Source organism: Bombyx mori, chromosome 15 (assembly GCF_030269925.1).
Source record: "Bombyx mori chromosome 15, ASM3026992v2".
In the NCBI taxonomy this organism is placed as follows: domain Eukaryota; kingdom Metazoa; phylum Arthropoda; class Insecta; order Lepidoptera; family Bombycidae; genus Bombyx; species Bombyx mori.
In genome coordinates this window covers 6,564,779-6,587,190 of record NC_085121.1, presented here as the reverse complement: position 1 = coordinate 6,587,190, position 22,412 = coordinate 6,564,779, and the positions used below count along the sequence as shown (strand labels likewise).

Below are 22,412 nucleotides of genomic sequence, written 5' to 3'. Positions count from 1 at the left end.
CTTTTATGTCGTGAACGATAAAGGACATTAAAGTCTATCAGATAGTCTCTACCGCCGATGCATATAGGAACGCTACCTACCGCTGTAAACCTCATTTAAAGAATAACATTTCTTAGAGTTGTGATAACACCCAATAAAACCCATGACAGGAATTATCTCTGAAAGCATACTGCATGTACCGGTAGTAGATAAAAACTCCTCCCCAATACTACAGAAACGGGACGATGGAATCGTATCAATAATGTGCTCAGAGTACACGATCGACACACATGGTCCAAAACTCAAAGAGAATTAAAGTTAATCGTTAAGCATCCAAAAACATTCGTCAGACGAGAATGATCGACAAGCAATTTGAAGGAACAGCTCAGAGATCAGAACACGCGTGTAAATTTTAGTTGCAATTAAATCAACCCTATAGAACTATTGCTGTATAGTTCTATCGAGAATGAATACGGAAAAAACGTATGTAGTGAGTATGCATTTTGAAATTTTAAGCAATATCCTGCATGTTGTATATGGAAAAGTAGTTAATTGGCTAATTGGCACGTTGCTCCATTCATTGAGTTACAGCTATTGAATTATTGATGCAACATTTAATGCGTCCAAACAGTTCGCTTGATGCTTGATTGCTAATCAACAACGCAGTACATTTGTTGTCAAATTCCAATGAGTGATTAGGAACTTTCTATGTTGTGGCGAATGACTATTTCCATGTTGATGAATTAATCCGCTTCCGATAGGCATCACTATTCAGAACGGCTGAATGTCAAAGATACCGTGTACCAATCCAATTATAGAATTAAATTGATCCCGTTATTGTTATACGAAACTGAATTGGAATTTGGAGTAGCCGCCGGATAGGCTTCGTGAACCGGCTAGCTCTCTTGAGTGAAATTGTGTGAAATGATTTCATGTTCCTTAAATAAATTGTGTTTGTGTTTTATTTAATTGTTTACATTATTTTGCGAAAAACGAAAAATGTCATTAAAATTCATAACTTTTTGACAACAAATAATAATGATAGGTGAATAATACCTATGAAGTTGCCGTCTTAGAATAATGGCCATTTGAAACGTAATTTATGTATGGCTGGCAATAAATTCTTAATGTAATGAATGTTATCTTAAAAATATGGAATTTTTATCTACAAATTCGGTCATTTGTTTATTGATGTATTGTTTTCCTACTTTTGTATCTTTTTCATCAATATGCGCACGATAAAAATATGAGTAATTATGGAATACAAGTTCTATAGCGATAGAAATGCCGCTTAAACGAATCAAAACATTAATGACGTGTACGGAGTGAACGAAATAATCTTGTGATGCATCTTCAAGGAAGAGTCAAAGGTTATTAGCATTTCGTTATATCTTTCACACGCCAGCTCATCTTGGTTTTTATAATTTTCATATTTTGACCACTTCGTTCGCCATCAAAGGTTTTTTTAACTTAGTTATTTGTGGGCAGGTTTTGAATAATTTTGGTTTTTAATTCTGATAACCCATTTTCATAGCAAGGGGCTCGTGTTCACAATAGACGTTGTCATGGTCACTGTCATCACATCATGAATCTTAAAAATACTTAAGTACTTCTTGTTAAAAAATATGTTTTAAATGTATTTGGTGACCTGGATCGGTTTTTTGTTATTTTGCAAATTTTTTGAGTTATTAATTGCAATTTTGGCGGTTTTCATCTTTTTGCAGAAATGGTATCCCAAGGGTCTATCTATTCATAAGAAAATATTTTGATTTAATTTCTCAACAGTAAGTATGTTTGAAAATATTATTTTTGCCATAAGATCCACAGTATCAAACATGTACCAAAAGCAATGTGCAAGCAACACTTGCTACTGAAGAATCACTTAGTAGTTCTTAAAAAAGTTATGTAATATGGACATGTTGTTAAGATATCTAAGAACCTTTGCCGCGTTTTTGCTCTATTTGGTATACTCGTAAGTGACATTTCGCTTAATATGCGATATGTATCTTTGTAATTAAACGGTCGATTTATTTGGGATTAGTATTAACAATTCGATGTTTTTAATTGAACTTCAATAATTATGTTTACCCCATTTAAATAGCTGGAAGGGGGCCTAAGAAGTCGACGTGCAAGCTGCTCTGCACGCGTTTTACGCAAGAGCATCCGGGTGATGGAAGGCCGCCTATCCTCGACCCACGCTGGTTCTGACCCAGCGGGGTATTCCGTAGGATAACCCATTGTAACCGGCGCCATCTAGGCGGGCTCCGGATAGCCTGCCGACCGAGAGGGCTGGTAGTCGTGGCGCCGACGATCGCCAGTCCGGCGTCCCGAGGGGGAGGGTGATGGAAGAGATGTGCTCCGCACTAAGCGCTTCACTTTCCCCCCTTTGCCTTTTCATGAGTTCTGTCTCATGCGAGGTTCGGACGCGGGTTGTTGATCGACAGGAGGTTTTAGTCAGTTCGACTCCGACATGCCCCGCCCTCCATCCCCAGGGCAGGGCGGAAGTCCGGCGATTTCCTCCAAACCAAAAAAAAAAGCTTTTTTGTAATGATATTTTTTTCAAAATTTTTACTTTAAATGGCCCCCTCCTGTAAAGTTACAAAAATGTTGCTTGAACCAAATAGTCTTTCCACACCTCGATATATTGCTTGTAGCATGTCTGTTCATTTGCCAAAATAATATTTTGATATCAGTTACAATCTTCGCAGCTGAGCTATGTTAATACGTAGCCCAGTGAAATGGTTATGTCCCAATGACGTTGATTACATCAAAATATTTACCACACCAGTCACACGAGTCGGCACGTAACTGATTGAGATACACAGATTATGTCACAGACTAGAGCCAGTTCGACAAGAATACTTCAGTACTTGAGAACTCGCCCGACAACAACTTGTATGTTTTAGAACTGAGTCAAATAAATACTTTCGTGCAATCCCTGTGAAAATTATCAATTATAGAACATTTTTCTTTGAGTTGGGTGATAGACACAATCAGTCTTGGTAGGCCAGGTCATCTGGGAGTAATACCGGATAACTGCTTGGACGTCGTCGATTGAAGTCGTCGTGGCCTAAAGGATAAGACGTCCGGTGCATTCGTGTTGAAGCGATGCACCGGTGTTCGAATCCCGCAGGCGGGTACCAATTTTTCTAATGAAATATGTACTCAACAAATGTTCACGATTGACTTCCACGGTGAAGGAATAACATCGTGTAATAAAAATCAAACCCGCAAAATTATAATTTGCGTAATTACTGGTGGTAGGACCACTTGTGAGTCCGCGCGGATAGGTACCACCGCCCTGCTTATTTCTGCCGTGAAGCAGTAATGCGTTTCGGTTTGAAGGGTGGGGCAGCCGTTGTAACTATACTAAGACTTTAGAACTTGTATCTCAAGGTGGGTGGCGCGTCTACGTTGTAGTTGTCTATGGGCTCCAGTAACCACTTAACATCAGGTGAGCTGTGAGCTCGTCCACCCATCTAAGCAATAAAAAATAAAATAAAAAAACTTCCGATTTCACCTGTCAGTCCTTGATTGCACCGTGTTCATTGTCGATAGGTCCTACACAATGAGGTTATACTTAACTAAATTCGCACACGAACGATCACAATGTATGTGAGTGTGCTGATAGAAAGTAATCTACATATTTATTCAGGTTATAAATTTATGGGCAGGCTATAATTATATTTGTGTAAAACCAATCCATTCGTTAAATTATTTTCCGTTCATTTTATTTCATTGTCATGTTGTTATTTGTTACTGGTGGTAGGACGTCTTGTGAGTTCGCACGAGTAGGCACCACCGCCCTGCCCATTTCTGCCGTGAAGTAGCAATGCGTTTCGGTTTGAAGGGTGGGGCAGGCGTTGTACTGTAAAAACGGAGACCTAAGAACTCTTGTTTCAAGGTAGATGGTGGCATATATCTCGATGTCTATGGGCTCCACTTAACTTACACTTATAATTTGCGTAATTACTGGTGGTAGGACCTCTTGTGAGTCTGCACAGGTAGGTACAACCACCCCGTCTATTACGCACCGCGCATACTTATATCTGAAGGTGCGTGGCGCATTTACGTTGTAGATGTCTACGAGCTCCAGTGACCATTTAACACCAGGTGGGCTGTGAGCTCGTCCACCATCTAAGCAATAAAAAAAAATAACACCAGGTAGGCCATAATCTCGTTCACCCATATAAGCAATTAAAAATACATTATTAGCGCGTGGCGGCGGCGCGTCGTCGCTGAGATCTCCCGATGTTGGAATGATGCCGGCCCAATGCGCTGGCCGTCTCTAATAATCTAGTCATCGAAATGAGCCCGTAATAATAATTACTTTGCATTACAACACTAATTGGACTGTGAAATTTTTAAAACGTCTTTTAAATCTGCACTTGTCCTACATGAGGTAGGTATAAGGTATCTTTTACGCAACGCGCGCGATGCGGTCACGCGCACAAGAAGGTGACGATCATGAAGCAAGATTGTTTTCGCATAGCTGCATCCAATTATAACCATCGGAATAAAAGAAATACTATTATCTGAATCAAGAAATGGGTATTTTTTTTGAAGATATTCTTGATTTAACAGAGAATTAGGATTGAATTGAGAACGATAATAACGAACGCTTATGAATTTATTCATAACTAGCGACCCGCCCTCGCTTCGCTTCGGAAACTGTAATTTATTATTGATTTCTCCACTATTTAATGGATGTTATTATACATATAAACCCTCCTCTTCAATCACTCTATCTATTAAAAAAAATCGCATCAAAATCCGTTGCGTAGTTTTAAAGATTTAAGTATACATAGGGACTGACAGATATAGGGACAGAGAAAGCGACTTTGTTTTATACTATGTAGTGAAGATATTTTTCGAGTCGGAGAGTTCGGAGACATAATTGAAACTAATTTTACGATTTAATCTCGCGTTTTTTATTATCATTATATCGAGGGGTGAAAGTTAATTGAACTTCAATTAAATTTACCTCATTCAAATAGTTTTTTCAACAAGTTTTTTTGTTACGATATTTTTTCTAAATTTTTTTTAACTAAATGTCTCTCGTGTTGTGTGGCAAAATGTTGCTTATACCAAATGGCCTTTTACCCCTCGATATTGTTTTCGGTATTTCGAATACTATAGCTTACGTTAGTAGGAAGCCGTAAAAACTGTTTTAATTATCCTTAATATTTGAATAACTTTTATGAAAATCAACAGACCATTAAATCAATTGCAATCGTTTAACATGTAACAACTACTAAAACCTAATAATGAAAATGCTGAGTTAAATAATATAAATTTACATCTACCACTAATACGTAGGAGTTAAATTCAAATTAATCATTTTGATTTGTCACGGGCTATAATTTTACATCTAAATGAGGACACCGTTACATGACGTACATTGATTAAAATGACATTAATTCTGACGTCAGCGATGTACATGTCAAGGAAAATTCTAGCAATATTCCGGAGAATTTCACAAGGCCTGAGGCATAGTATAGGATAAAAGGTTCGTATTTTCTATTGACGAATTCGTTACAGCGTATACATGTTCTGTTCGGAATTTAGTAATTTGGGTTACATCACATTTTAAAAGTGATTTATCTTTCTTTTTCCTGGATCCCATACTTCGAAAATTCGAATACATTAAAATTTTTAATTGTGTTAAGGACCCATTAAATAATAGTATTAATAATGACGAGTGCCCTCGTCTTTATTGCTGTTGCCATTTTTATTGCTTATGCGGGTGGACGAGCTCGCGGTCCACCTGGTGGTCCACCTGGTCTACAACGTAAATGCCACCACCACCTACCTTGACCAATGAATTCTAAGGTCTCACTATACTTACAACGGCTAACCCCTCAATCCAACCGTAACGCATTACTGCTTCACGGCAGAAATTGGCAGGGTGGTGGTACCCGTGTGGACTCACAAGACGTCCTACCACCAGTAATTACTTACGCAAATTATAATTTTGCGGGTTTGATTTTTACTACACGATGTTATTCCTTCACCGTGGAAGTCAATCGGGAATATTTGTTAAGTACGTATTATATTTCATTAAAAAAATTGGTACTTGCCACCGGGATTCGAACAATGGTTGGTGCATCGCTAGATACGAATGGACCGGACGTCTTATCCTTTAGGTCACGGCGACTTCAAGTTTTAAAGGATGAGACGCCCATTAAACAATATAATTGAAACCTGGGCGTCATCTCTCAAGGTGAGTAGTGACATTTACGTTGTATAATTAATGGATTTAATAACCATTTAACACCAAGTGGGCCTCAACGATAATGCCATACTCACATAAAGAGCTGTCTTTATTGAAACCGAATTATTGAATTTATCCATAATAGCGTTTTCGATTTCAAACTACAGAACAATCTACATACCTGCTAAATTCTAAAGTCTTATTGAGTGTACTAGAAAATGCGAAATTAACCATATATATACCTAACATGCGCGAATTTTTTCGATAACAGTTTTCATAGTCGCGCCATTAGCGTGGTACAAACTCGTCCGACAGAAGCACCCGCCGCCTGCGGACGTGCTCATCGACCACTCAATCGCCCGGCCATTGTTCGCCTGGTTTTATTGTTAGCCCGGCCTTTGTTCACCCGGCTTTTGTTCGTGGCACATCTGCCGACAAAGTGTGTTCCTGGAAGTGTTTGTTTTGTTTTGGTTTATTTTTGTTGTTTCCTTTTTTTTGTTGTTCTTTCTTTTTCTTGCAGTAATTGTGCCGCATCGCCACCTGTGTTCAATCGAACCGCTAAGTACCGAGAAGTTGGGGCCTCGCCGCTAGGCGAGTGTGTTTAAGACCCGGGACAGCCCCACCTGGGTCAGACATCATGGAAGCTTTATTTACAGAATTCCTCCGACTTCGCCACCCAAAGCTCACTTCTGAGTTTCTGGCTTTCAAGGCCGATCACGCCGTGAGCCCTCTCGCGGATTCCGCCGTGCTCGTCGCTCCCGCGTCGTACACCGCAGCGTCCGCCATGCCTGCCGCTCCCGCGTCGTACACCGCAGCGTCCGCCATGCCTGCCGCTCCCGCGTCGCCTATACTAGTGGGTAAAACTGCTGCGTCGTACGCCGTGGCCGCCGCTCCCCTGGCGCGATCATCCGCGGGTTCCGTAGAGTCCGACGGATGTCCTGCATCTGCCCGTAGGTCGCCTGCTCCCGAGCCTGCTGCCTCCTCGTCCTCTGACTCTGACTCGGACATGGAGGTCGACCTCGCCCCCGCCTCATCGACGGATGAATTCACCCTGGTACAAAAGGGTAAGAAGCGCGCTGCGGAGTCCCGAGCTCCCGCGGCCGCTAAAATTAGTAAAGCCGCGAACGCGTCGCGCCCTCGCCCTCCGACTCCCGTCGCTCCCCCTGCCCGTGCCACACCGTCGCCGCGTCCAGTGGCACAAAATAAAACTCAGACCCCTCCCCCGGTAATCCTTCAAGAGAAGGCAGCTTGGGACCGAGTTTCCCTGGCCCTTCAGGCCAAAAAAATTAATTTTATCAGCGCCCGTAACCTCGCGAACGGGATTCAAATTAAGTTAACGTCACCCGACGACCATAGGGCCCTCTCAAGCTACCTCCGAAAGGAGCGTATAAGTTTCCACACTTATACGCTTCAGGAGGAGCGTGAACTTCGCGCGGTCATACGCGGCATCCCAAAGGAATTAGATGCCGATCTCGTCAAGGCCGACCTTCTAGAACAAGGTCTGCCGGTCAATTCCGTGCACCGCATGCACACAGGACGCGGGAGGGAGCCATACAATATGGTTCTCGTCGCTCTCCAGCCTACCCCCGAGGGCAAGCAAATTTTCAACGTACGAACAGTCTGTAGGCTTTCCGGAATAACCGTCGAAACCCCCCATAAAAAAGGCACTCCGAGCCAGTGCCATAACTGTCAGTTGTACGGGCACTCTTCCCGTAATTGTCACGCGCGCTCCCGATGCGTCAAGTGTTTGGGCGATCACGCCACGAGCCTTTGCACTCGCGATCAAAAAACCGCTACGGAACCGCCTAGCTGCGTCCTGTGCCGAACACAGGGTCACCCCGCGAACTACCGTTGCCCCCGAGCCCTTAAAATAAATCGCCGCGTCGCCCGCCAAAACCGCCTCCGAGCTTTCGGCCCAGACATCAAAGCCACGGCACCCTCTGTGCCGAAGGCTAAGCCTGCTTTCGTGCCGGCGTCGGTGCCCAGCGTCTCGGCCTGGGCTAAACCGTTGCCGTACACGAACACGGCTACAACTCTCTCCCCCGCGACTCGTCCCACCCCCGCGATACGTCCCTCCCCCGCGACTCGCCCCTCCCCCGCGACCTGCCCTCCGACCGCGTCCGACAATCTCGCTCTAGCGATCGACTTTTTTCAGTCGATCAACTTTGACCGCGTTAATGCTTTAGGCGACGCCATTCGCGCCGCCTCCACTGCACAACACTTCATCGCCGTTGTGCAAGAATACGCTGACGTATACGCGTCGTTAAATACGTACGTCCTCCCCTCACTCCGCCGGTAATCAATGGCGTACATAAGTAGAATCAAGCCCCTATCCGTAACGATAGGATTTTTTAACGCTTACGGTCTCGCAAATCAACGTGATCAGGTTTGTGATTTTTTGCGTGACCATCAAATTGACATCTTTTTGGTGCAGGAGACCCTGCTTAAGCCCGCCGCGCGCCGCGACCCTAAAATCGCGAACTACAACATGGTTAGGAACGACAGGCTCACTGCTCGTGGTGGTGGTACCGTCATTTACTATAGAAGAGCCCTGCATTGCGTCCCACTCGACCCCCCCGCGCTTTCTAACATCGAAGCATCAGTATGCCGAATCTCATTGACTGGACACGCGCCGATCGTTATCGCGTCCGTTTATCTTCCACCGGATAAAATTGTTCTAAGTATCTGATCCACCATCGCTTCCGTTTAGTCCGGACTCTATTCCGTCTCCTCAGGATACCGCTGAAGCCATAGACATCGTAACGTCACACATCACCTCGATATTAGATAGGTCATCGAAGCAAGTTGTAGCGGAGGACTTCCTTCACCGCTTCATATTGCCCGACGATATTAGGGAACTCCTTAGAGCTAAGAACGCCTCGATCCGTGCGTACGATAGGTATCCTACCGCGGAAAATCGTATTCGAATGCGTGCCCTACAACGCGACGTAAAGTCTCGCATCGCCGAAGTCCGAGATGCCCGATGGTCTGATTTCTTAGAAGGACTCGCGCCCTCCCAAAGGTCTTACTACCGCTTAGCTCGTACTCTCAAATCGGATACGGTAGTAACTATGCCCCCCCTCGTAGGCCCCTCAGGCCGACTCGCGGCGTTCGATGATGACGAAAAAGCAGAACTGCTGGCCGATACATTGCAAGCCCAGTGCATGCCCAGCATTCAATCCGCGGACCCTGTTCATGTAGAATTAGTAGACAGTGAGGTAGAACGCAGAGCCTCCTTGCCACCCTTGGACGCGTTACCGCCCGTCACCTCAATGGAAGTTAAAGACCTGATCAAAGACCTACGTCCTCGCAAGGCTCCCGGTTCCGACGGTATATCTAACCGCGTTATTAAACTTTTACCCGTCCAACTCATCGTGATGTTGGCATCTATTTTCAATGCCGCTATGGCTAACTGTATCTTTCCCACGGTGTGGAAAGAAGCGGACGTTATCGGCATACACAAACCCGGTAAACCAAAAAATAATCCGACGAGTTACCGCCCGATTAGCCTCCTCATGTCTCTAGGCAAACTGTATGAGCGTCTGCTCTACAAACGTCTCAGAGACTTCGTCTCATCCAAGGGCATTCTCATCGACGAACAATTCGGATTCCGTACAAATCACTCATGCGTTCAACAGGTGCACCGCCTCACGGAGCACATTCTTGTGGGGCTTAATCGACCAAAACCGTTATACACGGGAGCTCTCTTCTTCGACGTCGCAAAAGCGTTCGACAAAGTCTGGCACAACGGTTTGATTTTCAAACTATTCAACATGGGCGTGCCGGATAGTCTCGTGCTCATCATACGGGACTTCTTGTCGAACCGCTCTTTTCGATATCGAGTAGAGGGAACCCGCTCCTCCCCGCGACCACTCACGGCTGGAGTGCCGCAAGGCTCCGTTCTCTCACCGCTCCTATTTAGTTTATTTATTAATGATATTCCCTGGTCGCCGCCGACCCAGCTAGCCTTATTCGCTGACGACACAACCGTTTACTACTCAAGTAGAAACAAGTCCCTAATCGCGAGTAAACTCCAGAGCGCAGCGTTAGCCCTCGGACAGTGGTTCCGAAAATGGCGCATAGACATCAACCCGGCGAAAAGCACAGCAGTGTTATTTCAAAGGGGAAACTCACCGCTTATTTCCTCCCGCATTAGGAGGAGAAATATCACTCCCCCGATCACCCTCTTCGGCCAACCTATACCCTGGGTCAGGAAGGTTAAGTACCTGGGAGTCACCCTGGATGCATCCATGACATTCCGCCCACACATAAAAACAGTCCGCGACCGTGCCGCATTCATTCTCGGCAGACTCTATCCCATGATCTGTAAGCGGAGTAAAATGTCCCTTCGGAACAAGGTGACACTTTACAAAACTTGCATAAGGCCCGTCATGACTTACGCGAGTGTGGTGTTCGCTCACGCGGCCCGCACACACATAGACACCCTCCAATCCCTACAATCCCGCTCCGTGGTTCGTGAGGAACGTTGACCTACACGACGACCTGGGCCTTGAATCAATCCAGAAATACATGAAGTCAGCGTCGGAACGGTACTTCGATAAGGCTATGCGTCATGATAATCGCCTTATCGTTGCCGCCGCTGACTACTCACCGAATCCTGATCATGCAGGAGCCAGTTACCGTCGACGCCCTAGACACGTCCTTACGGATCCATCAGATCCAATAACCTTTGCATTAGATGCCTTCAGCTCTAATACTAGGAGCAGGCTTAGGGACCCCAGTACCCGTACTCGTCGAACTCGACAAAGAGGTCGACGTGCAACCTAGCCCATACATCAGCCCGCTGAGTTTCTCGCCGGATCTTCTCAGCGGGTCGCGATTCCGATCCGGTAGTAGATTCATTCGCGAAGCAATTGCTCTTGAGTTGTTAGGTCTCCTTCGGAGGCGCTCGGGCAGCTGTTAGCAAATCCCACCCCTCCTGGCTGAGCCTTTGCTCGCCCACCTGTCCTGGTGAAACTGGAAAGGCCTTCGGGCCACCAGTAATCTCTCAATCATAAAAAAAAAAAAAAAAAAAAAGGTACAAACAAGAAAATATAGCCCTGTCTGTGAATACTTCAACTTATGAACGTGATCATCTTAATTAAATAAAGAAATCTAGGCCAAATTAAATTTAAATTAATCTATGAGTAAACATTGAAATAGACTGTGCCCGATTATGATGTATTAAATGTCTTCGCCGCACAATAATCCCGTGGAATGCGTTGCGGAAGCAATTATGAAACCTAAAATTTGACAGTATATGTGTCTAATACATAAATATAAGAAAAATATATACAAGTTAATATATATAATAAATAACACAGTGCGTACAAATTCGCAAAATTACAATTTGCGTAATTACTGGTGGTAGGACCTCTTGTGAGTCCGCACGGGTCGGTACCACCACCCCGCCTATTTCTGCCGTGAAGCAGTAATCCAACCACTCAACACCAGGTGGGCTGTGAGCTCGTCCACCCATCAAAGCAATAAAAAAAAAGAAGAAAAATCCAAATTAATATTAGAACGTTAGCGTTCGTCACAAATTGTTTTTTCATGTATAATCTGAGAAAAAAGTATGAAATTTTTAATAGCTTTGTCACTTTGTGAGCAACGTAAATGTAAAGTTGGAAGAGAACAAATATAACGGAAGCTTTTCTGTTCGGAGTTCAACAGCCAGTTATATCTTCAAGGCTATTGTTTATGAGTAGGGTATTTCAGAAAGGGAAGTTCATTGATAATACACAAAAGGTTTTCGCTAAGTTCTAAATTACGTAATTGTTTAGTATGATTTATAGTTTAACATAAATATTTATTTTTTAATCTACTCTAAGTAATTAAAAATGAATGTGTGTATGTATGTATGTGTGTATGTTCCATATATAAGGCGAAGCGGCTGGACCGAAATCAAAGATTAGACAACAATGCGGACCGGATTTGACTACTTAATTATTCTTTTCTTTTTTTTTATTCCCCTTGTAGGCAGACGAGCACACGGCCCACCTGATGGTGAGTGGTTACCGTCGCCCATGGACTTCAGCAATGCCAGGGGCAGAGCCAAGCCGCTGCCTACCAAACCGCTGCCTGCTTCGTTTGTAGATAAATAGGGGTGGGTGTCCTGCATCATTCTAACGAGATAAAGTATTACATAACTGTCCAGCATGATATTTATTTCATTATAAATTTTCCCCGAAACTTCCGTGAGTTTCCGGTCAGCTAGTGATATATAAATCTACAGTGGTTTTTACGGATGTTCCGTTATAACTACTGAACCATGCATCCGATTGACTTGAAACGTGGTATCCATGTAGAAAATACACGTACTTAATGGATAAGCTAACATTGATATGAGTGTTGGACTCCTTAATAATAATGACAATAAATAATAATGTTAATTTTAAATGCCCAGCGAAGCGGGCGAGTACGGCTAGTATAATAATAAAGTCATATATTCGCGTAGTATAGACATAGAGACATCAACTTCCCATGTCTATAACGTGATTCCAACAAAATGCCAGCCCCAAATAATCTCTTGATAGCTATACATATTATATACATATAGACGCTTGAAAGGCAAACGTGACTAAGCGACAATAACTCTCGGACGAGGCCGTTTCTCGGGGTGGGGTGGCGCTGGCGGTGTCTCTTGACATCGCCAACGCATTTAACACTCTGCCCTGGACCGTGATAGGGGGGGCACTGGAGAGGCATGGAGTGCCCCTCTACCTCCGCCGGCTGGTTGGGTCCTATTTGGGGGCCAGGTAGGTCGTATGTACCGGGTACGGTGGGACCCTTCATCGTTTTCCGGTCGTGCGTGGTGTTCCGCAGGGGTCGGTTCTCGGCCCCCTCTTGTGGAATATCGGGTACGACTGGGTGCTGAGGGGCGCCCTTCTCCCGGGCCTCCGCGTTATTTGTTACGCGGACGACACGTTGGTCGTGGCCCGGGGGGATGATTTTAGGGAGTCTGCCCGTCTCGCCACAGCGGGAGTGGCCCTCGTCGTCGGAAGGATAAGGAGGCTGGGTCTCGACGTGGCGCTCAATAAATCCGAGGCTCTGTGGTTTCACGGGCCGCGGAGGGCGCCACCCGTTGACAACCACATCGTGGTTGGAGGCGTCCGGATAGGGGTCGGGGTGCAGTTGAAGTACCTCGGCCTCGTGTTGGACAGCCGGTGGGCCTTTCGTGCTCACTTTGCGGAGCTGGTCCCCCGATTGATGGGGACGGCCGGTTCTTTGAGCCGGCTGCTCCCGAATATTGGGGGACCGGATCAGGTTGTGCGCCGTCTCTACGCGGGGGTGGTGCGATCGATGGCCCTGTACGGTGCACCTGTGTGGGCTGAGCCGCGCAACCGGGCCACTATGGCTCGGTTCCTGCGCCGGCCGCAGCGCACCGTTGCCATCAGGGTCATCCGCGGATATCGCACCGTCTCCTTCGAGGCGGCGTGTGTTTTGGCGGGGACGCCGCCATGGGAGCTGGAGGCGGAGTCGCTCGCTGCCGTCTATCGGTGGCGCAGCGAGCTTCGTGCTCGGGGCGTGGCGCGTGTCCCCGAGAGTGAGCTGCGGGCGCGGAAGGCCCATTCTCGGCGGTCCGTGCTCGAGTCGTGGTCGAGGCGATTGGCCAACCCCACGTGGGGGCTACGGACCGTCGAGGCGGTTTACCCGGTCTTTGATGACTGGGTGAATCGTGGCGAGGGACGTCTCACCTTTCGTCTGGTGCAGGTGCTGACCGGGCACGGATGCTTCGGGAAGTACCTGCGCCGGATAGGGGCTGAGCCGACGACGAGGTGTCACCATTGTGGACACGACCTGGACACGGCGGAGCATACGCTCGCTGTCTGCCCCGCTTGGGAGGTGCAGCGCCGTGTCCTGGTCGCAAAGATAGGACCTGACTTGTCGCTGCCTGGCGTCGTGGCGTCGATGCTTGGCAGCGATGAGTCATGGAAGGCTATGCTTGACTTCTGCGAGTGCACCATCTCGCAGAAGGAGGCGGCGGGGCGAGTGAGGGAAAGCTCTCCTCACTACGCAGAAACCCGCCGCCGCCGAGCAGGGGGTCGGGACCGGGGTCGTATCCGTGACCTGGCCCCCTAAGAGCTAGGGGTCCCACCCGTTTTGTGCGGGGAGGGACCCAGACGAGGGGTGGCGTGCTCTGCACGCTCACCCGCAATAGGAAGCCGGGTGATGGTAGACCGCGTTCCCCCGACCGCTCTGGGGGAAGGTGTAACGCGGTGCCATCAAAGCGGGCTCTCGGCCCGCTGAACGAGGGAACCGGTGGTCGTTTCGCTGGCGGCCACCGGTCCGGCGTCCGTGGGACGGTGGGATGGATGTAATGTGCTCAGCGTCAACCCTGTCCCGCCGTTTCAATAGCCCCGACTGGGCTCCGGCCCGGTCCGAGGTAGGGCGCCGGTTGTGAGCGGCAGGAGTTTTTAGTGAGGTTCAACTCCCACATACCCCACCTGCCGCGCGGGTGGGGATCCGGCGATTTTCTCCTGTGGAAAAAAAAAAAAAAAAAGCGACAATAACTGCTTTGTACATAAATGATAGGCAATAACCATATTCGACGCGCAAAAAATTTTATTCTAGGTCTATTAAAATCATTTCAATCCTACAGCTACTACCTAGATTCTACTACAACTAGATTCGTTAAAATAAATTTTGTTTTCAGGTATTTCAACTATAAATTAGTCTACTGTAAAGTTCACGCATTGTCGTTTAGTCACGTTTGCCTTTCAAGCGTCGATATATAGATGTACGTTTTGAGAGGCACACAAATGTGAACACAATAAAACTACGACGTAACGTAATGTAAATACAAATATTACGTTAACTTGTGTTTCGGTGTTGGTTCACTTTTAAAAGCACACTAAAAGACCGACCTACATCACAGGGCGAAAACTTCTGCGAACATTTCATGTGCTTTCCGGCGTAAAGTTCAGGATACAAAGGTTATTATTCCCAGTACGTTTCTTTTTTTTTTTTTTCGTTGTGCCTTAGTCCATTTATCGTAACTTTGTGATATCTGTCAACGCTTACTTTTTGAGTTTGGTATTTGTGACGTTTCGAATACAAATTTATGTGAATATTTCATGTGTCTTATGAAATTCAATGGTGTTTTGCTATAAAATGATTTTACTGTAAAAATACTAACAAATTACGCTTTTATTTTCTATAAATAGTTTTTTTATACTACTGTTTATTTTTATTCATTTTTTAGTTGAATTTCAACTTTGTCTTTTTTTTTTTCAATTTTTTTAAAATTGGGTTGTCATCTGTCCTTAATAAGTACTTATACAAAATTTCGCGTTAATCCGACGTTTTGAAGGGGGTCAAAATCATGTTCAAAGATTCCGTTACAAACATACATATGTACGTCTGAAGCTAATAAAAGCATATTAAAAAGGAGAGTTACAGCATTTCTAATTATTCTAAGATGGACAAACGACCTCGTGGATCATCTGATTGTAAGTAGTTACGCGAATGCAACTGGCCACCTTCAGATATGAGCTCTCGAAGGCTATGATACGGTTTTCCTACACTTAAAATTGAACTAATTGTTCCCACTCGATTGGCTTGCAACAAGTCCTACCATTGGCACAAAAACAGTCGAATCGTTTTTATTGCCTTACTAGTAAAACGAGCATACAGCCTAGATGGGCCACCATTTAACCACTGGCATTCAGTTAAGAATGCCAGGTCAAGTCGCTGCCTACTACTAAGTATTTCCCGCAAATTTAGCTCTGAGAAGGACATGTCACAGCGATCAAGGAACACCGCGGTGGAAAGTACATTCCGTAGCGATGTTAAGTTGCAAAAAAAATTCTCAAAGCACTTCCTATTTAACATACGATACATTACAATAAAAGATCGAAGTACCTCTGTAGATCTAGAAGTTCGAAGATCCAAATACCCAGAGTGGATACTAAAAACAAATTACAACTTAAATGGCTTTATAGGTATACTAGCCGTACTCGCCCGCTTCGCTGGGCATTAAAAATTAACTTTATTATTTATTGTCATTATTATTAGGGAGTCCAACACTCATATTAATATTAGCCTATCCATTAAGTACATGTATTTTCTATATGGATACCAAGTTTCAAGTCAATCGGATGGATGCACGGTTCAGTAGTTATAACGGACCATCCGTAAAATCCACTACCACACCACTGATTTATATATTAGTATAGATAAAGCATGACTCGGCTCAATGAAAGAAAATGAAGATTACTTAAGTTTCTTTAGAAACCAATATTTTTCGAATATTGGAAAGTTCATGCTACGTTATTGAAGGGAAAAGTCTCTCAATGTTTGGGGCTTCTACAAAAGCGCAATGAATAGGTCGGCTGGTCCGTAAGTGCCGGGACCATTCATTCATTTGAGCACACTCATTTAGCTTCATTTACTGTGGTATATTGCGTTGAAATCTTTCCTCGGGTGACGTACTTAATGCGACAAAATACTTTCCTTATTCCGTTTGTTACTGCATGAGTATTAGGCCGATAATTTGCATGCTGTTTAGTCTTGAACGAGAAAGTATATATTCCAAATTTAATAATTAAAACTGATATGTAACTCAAAAAATCTGAACAAACTTATTAAGTTGTAACCAGGCGATTAATTGCATTGTTGTCTTTAATTCTTCTTGATAAATTCTTCACTTTGAACTTAATGGGATATTTGAATTACATATATAGTTACAACGTGTGATGCCATAGGTTTTAATAAACAAAACTATTTTCGTACTATATAATCGATTATCGATCGATATCAAGACGATATCGATTTAAATAAACATTTCCAAAGTCGTGTACATCGAAAGCGATTCTTTTTTTTATTGCCTTTGTAGGCAGACGAGCATACGGTCTACCTGATGGTAAGTCGTCACCGTCGCTCATGGACGTCAGCAATGCCAGGGGTAGAGCCAAGTCGCTGCCTACCATTAAGTACTCTCCGCAAGCCTCGTTTGAAGAAGGAATGTCATAGCGCTCGGAAAACACCGTGGAGTTCATTCATCAAGAAAATAGTTAATGTTTCATAATATTAATTACCAAAGTAGAATCATCGAAGCCTCAAGCCACCGGTATCGTGCTGCCGGTAACAATAAAATTAAATGATAAACAGATATAATTGATAAGAGCTGAATACACAAACAGGTCTTGTTCTCCAATTAACACAAGTAAAGAAAATTAACCTATACTTGTTTCAATAATGATAATTAAGATAGTTGAGTACAAAAATGTTTTTTTTTATCCAAAGCTTAACAAATGCTATGTAACGTTAAAAGGCACACTTAATTTCATATTAATCATGTTCAAGTTTGTTAAGGAATCTCGCTTTCGACAGCTTCATTCTTAAACCTCTAATCAAAAATATATTTTAACTTGAGGTTGCTAAAGAATATCGGCGATCTTAAAGTTGTATGCTTTTCAAATGTTCCTACAGAAACTGCAAATCTAGTTCTAACTGAACTTCGATCATAACACCTATTTATTTATAATCACTATTGTTGCACTATATTGAATAACTAAATAATCTAACTGGCTACATTGTTTATTAATGTTTTCTGCCTGAGGTTACAATCAACGCAACCTTGGGGCAGCCAACAACACCAGATGAATATTTGAGTTACGATCCTCTTGAGAACGGCCGCCGCGCAGACTGCCTACGATTTTATTGCTACATCGCCTACTTACATAATATAATGTAAACGTAAGAAAGATCGTACTACAAAAATAGCGTAATGATTATAATACGTAACCCGTTGGTTTGGATTTGTGTACGTGCGTTGCGGCTTCAGTACACATTACTATATTAATTTACAATGCTATTAAAGCGATGACATCGTTAAAATCGATAATGATTCTTATTTAGTTTAACATTATTTATCTCATCATCATCATTTCCTGCCCTTCTCCCAGTCACCTGGGGTCGGCGCAACATGTTTTCTCCTTCCATACTCTTCTATCATATACCATTTATTCGCTCACTCCCCTCTTACCCATATCGTCTTTCACACAATCCATCCATTTCTTCTTAGGTCTACCTCTTCCTCTATATCCTTCCACATTCATAGTTAACACTCTCTTACCAACCTCATTTTCATTTCGTCTCATCACATGTCCATACCATCCCAAACGCGCACTCCTCAGCTTCTCTGTCACAGGTGCCACTTTCAGACTTCCTCTAACATATTCATTCCGTATTCTATCCATTCTCGTTACTCCACACATCCATCGCAACATTCGCATCTCTGCTGCATGCAATCGCCTTTCGCCTTAACATTATTTATCTATTATTATTATTATTTTTGCTTAAATGGGTGGACGAGCTCACAGCCCATCTGGTGTTAAGTGGTTACTGGAGCCCATAGACATCTACAACGTAAATGCGCCACCCACCTTGAAATATCGGTTCTAAGGTCTCAGTATAGTTACAACGGCTGCCCTACCCTTCAAACCGAAACGCATTAGTGCTTCACGGCAGAAATAGGCAGGGCGGGTGGTGGTACCTACCTGTGCGGACTCACAAGAGGTCCTATCACCAATAATTTAAGAATATTATAAATTTAAGTTTATATAATATTAAGAAACTACTTACTTTTGGAGGCCCAAAGTTGTCCGTCTTGTAAAGCAGTGAGATAAGTTTGAAGGTCTTTCTCGCAGGCTGTTGGCAGGGTAATGTTGCCGTTGAGAATTTCAGACCAGGAGTGGTGGTCGAAAAGACTCTTAATCCAAGCCATCCGTGATTGTCCGGTGATTTCATTAGTCGTATTCACGTTTGCACTCACAGCACTGACTAGCATAATAACCATAGCAGTAAACATAGTTCTATGTTTATTTGAACACATTTTGAATGATAAACACTACACTTAAGTCGTCGTTAGTACGCCGAAAAATCCACTAGTACACCATTCCGCAGTTAATATCTGGAACAAAATGAAAACTTTGTGATTAGAGTTTCATTAATGTCCAAACGGTTCGTGAAAATGTGAATTATGAATGTCGTAATTACTGTTTTAAATCACTTCTGTCGAGGATTTTTGAAGATCACTCTAAATTATATTAAACTAGCGTACCTCATTGCACCATGAGTTTGTGAAGTGCATTTATTAAAATGTCAGTTGAGATATCACAGGCTGAATCTAGTGCATTAGTTTTGACTTCTAAGCGTAAGGCTTAGTTTAGCTTAGCTTTAGCTGGAAATAGGTCATGTGATATTTGAATCTAGTGCATATTTGATAGAAGTTAACGTTACGCTATATACATTTTATATCTATATAAATAATATAGATAATAGATATAGATATAATAATATAGTGAATAATTAATTATACACTCTTCCGAATCTTCCGAATATTAGTACAATAAAGAAGTACATTCGGGCTTTCTAAATAATACGATTATAGTTTATACAGAATATTCTACTCACTTTGAACACAAATAGTAAATGTTTATTTTGGATATTTGGATTTATCTGATTCGAAACATTTTTTGATACGTTGATTAAATTTACTACCTTTCCCTCTACAGAGAAAATGTAATTTACGATAGGCTTTGAAAAACCGACCCTCAACTTGTTCACTGATCTATATTAACAACACAATTCGATTTGTACGCTACTACTGTAGGTATTCTTGTTCGTTCATAATTCAAGTTAAATTTATTTTAACGCGAAACGAAATATGTAGTTATTTATATACTACTAGCTGACCCGGCAGACTTCGTAGTGCCTCAATCGATAAACAAAAGACCTAAACTTTTGTATAAAATAAACTTAAAACAGACAAATGGAATCCGTCCGATGGGGGACACCTCAAAGGAAAAACAAAATTGTTAGTTTTATTTAATTCCGAGCATTTTCATATTTATCTACCTTTTAAACCTTCTCTGGACTTCCACGAATAATTCAAGACCAAAATTAGCCAAATCGGTCCAGCCGTTTTCGAGTTTTAGCGAGACTAACGAACAGCAGTTCATTTTTATATATATAGATTTGTTGAAAAGGAATTCCATTTTATCTGGAAAATAACATAAAAAACTACAAAAATAGTATAAAAGATATAATAACATGGAAAAAAGCGACACATTTAACCATCATATAAGAGTATGTGTACTAGTTAGATGAAGTGTCTACGTCGATGTCACGTCACAAAATTAAAGATAAACGGTAAACATTCAACAGCTCCAATCTAGGGAGGGCTTTCTTCTGTCTCAGGGGAAAGAAACAACGCATCTAAAATTAATTCTTTAAATTGTAATATGTTTATTATGTATGTATGTATGTTTATTATTATTAACATATGTAATATGTTAATTTATCTATACTAATATTATAAAGCTGAGAGTTTGTTTGTTTGAACGCGCTAATCTAAGGAATTACTGGTCCGATTTGAAAAATTCTTTCGGTATTAGATAGCCCATTTATTGAGGAGGGTTATAAGCTATATAACATCACGCTAAGACCAATACAAGCGGAGCACCAATAAAGAATGTTTCAATATCGGGTTTTTTCCCTTTTGAGAGCTTCCGCTGCGTGCGCTGCAGAAACGGTTAAAGTTTCGCTAAAATAATGTATGACAGAATTGTTCCCCTTTAAAAGATCTAAAAAGTCCGCGACAGCATAGACTTAGACAGCTTAACATTTAGACATATTCTAAATGTTAAGGTTGGCTCACTATAACTTTTTTTTTGCTAACCAAATTTGTTCTAAAATAAAGCATTATTTGTGAACTATTCCACGCGGACGAAGTCGCGGGCAACAGCTAGTATTATTATACAAATTCATCTATGCTTACATCTAATGTTCGATGAGTTTATATTGATATAATGTGATTATTTTCTTTGATAACACAAGATGGCGAACCATAATGTAGGCAAGAGTCGAGAATGGAGGCGTCACAACTCTCAGCAACAAAGGACATAACGATTTTCTGTAAGCTTAATATTTTCTCCGTAAATCTTCTAAATGACCATTTCCAAAAGGCTCTGTTAAACTTTAATAGTTTAACGTAACATTTAATGCAGAATTATTGTAACTCAGAGCGTATAATAATCATCTTTCATTATAATTTGAAAGCTCGTAATCTTAATTAATATTTTAAAGATAATTAAAAAACAAAAGATATTGTTTTGTGTGAATATTTTGCTTACAAGTGTACCCACGCGTTTCAATATACCAGTAACGTTATTTATGTATAATATTTTTTTTTGTTATTTTACAATTGCTACTAGACGTTAATAGATAATAATAGCTATAACAAATTAGTACCGTCTCTAATGAATTTATGATTTTGTGACTTGTAAATTACATTTAAAATGTAATTGTTTATATTCATATTTAATGAGCATGTACGTGTTTATGAATATTTAAATCAAATATCTAAATTATTGTAAATAACGCGATGGTTTTCTTAATAAAGTAATCTTTTGATTAATTATCATTATGAATAATCCATCTATAATGATTACATAATAAAATATATGACAAGATTATTTCATAATAACTCTATGTGCCTATAGAAATTTAATTTTAGCTTTCAACGAAAAATATTCAAATAAGATAGTCCGAAGAGTAAAATGTATTTTAAAAACATTTTTTCTAAATTAAAAAAATTCAGCGACTTCTGTGAAGAAATGTAGAAATTCTGCGCATAAAATTGAAATTTCAAGAGACTAATATAGGTCCATGTTTCTTGTGTGTTTTGATGAAGCTAAGAATTGAAGACGGTGCGGTCGAAAGACAAAAGATTTTCGGCCGAGGAACGTTTGTTAATAACACAAAGACAGCAAATAACGAAGACAAAGAGTAATTACACTGCATTCACTGGCTTTTTATGTGCAGCCGGCTCCTATTCAGAATTCCATTTATTCTCTCTAGCTAAATAATTTATTGTTTTTGTAAAATTGATTTCGTACTTTTATTGAGCAAAGTACATTCCAAGTTATTACATTTTTGACCCACGATTTTCCGTCTCCTTTAAGGGGCAATTTTACCTAGACTTATGTCATAATTAATCTGGATGTAACACGTCTGTCTACCCATTTTCATGTGAATGAATACTCTAGAAATATAAGTGCAGCTATTTTTTTTCAAACAAAATTAAATTAACATAAAGCCTAAGCACTAAATGACAGCAAGAGGTTTTCGTGGCTCGTGGTCATCAATAATACGAGGGGAATAGCAAAATAGCGGTCTCCGCTGAGAACTTAAAGTAGTCTTCAGGAAATAC

The 22,412-nt window shown here is 42.2% G+C and overlaps 2 protein-coding genes across 2 annotated transcripts in view; one reads left to right on the top strand and one right to left on the bottom strand.

The window, feature by feature from the left end:
- Positions 1-22,412, bottom strand: part of LOC101735884 (nose resistant to fluoxetine protein 6) — a 95,527-nt gene that overhangs the window by 49,782 nt on the left and 23,333 nt on the right. Inside the window, exon 2 of the mRNA XM_012692552.4 lies at positions 18,782-19,109. Coding sequence (XP_012548006.1) covers positions 18,782-19,031 — 250 coding nt within the window. The 5' untranslated portion in view covers positions 19,032-19,109. The remainder of the gene's footprint in view (positions 1-18,781; positions 19,110-22,412) is intronic.
- Positions 13,736-14,485, top strand: LOC134200273 (uncharacterized; the record flags this gene model as incomplete). The annotated part of the gene is made up of 1 exon (XM_062672823.1): positions 13,736-14,485. A coding segment is annotated over one exon (540 nt), but the record flags the coding sequence as incomplete, so codon positions are not given.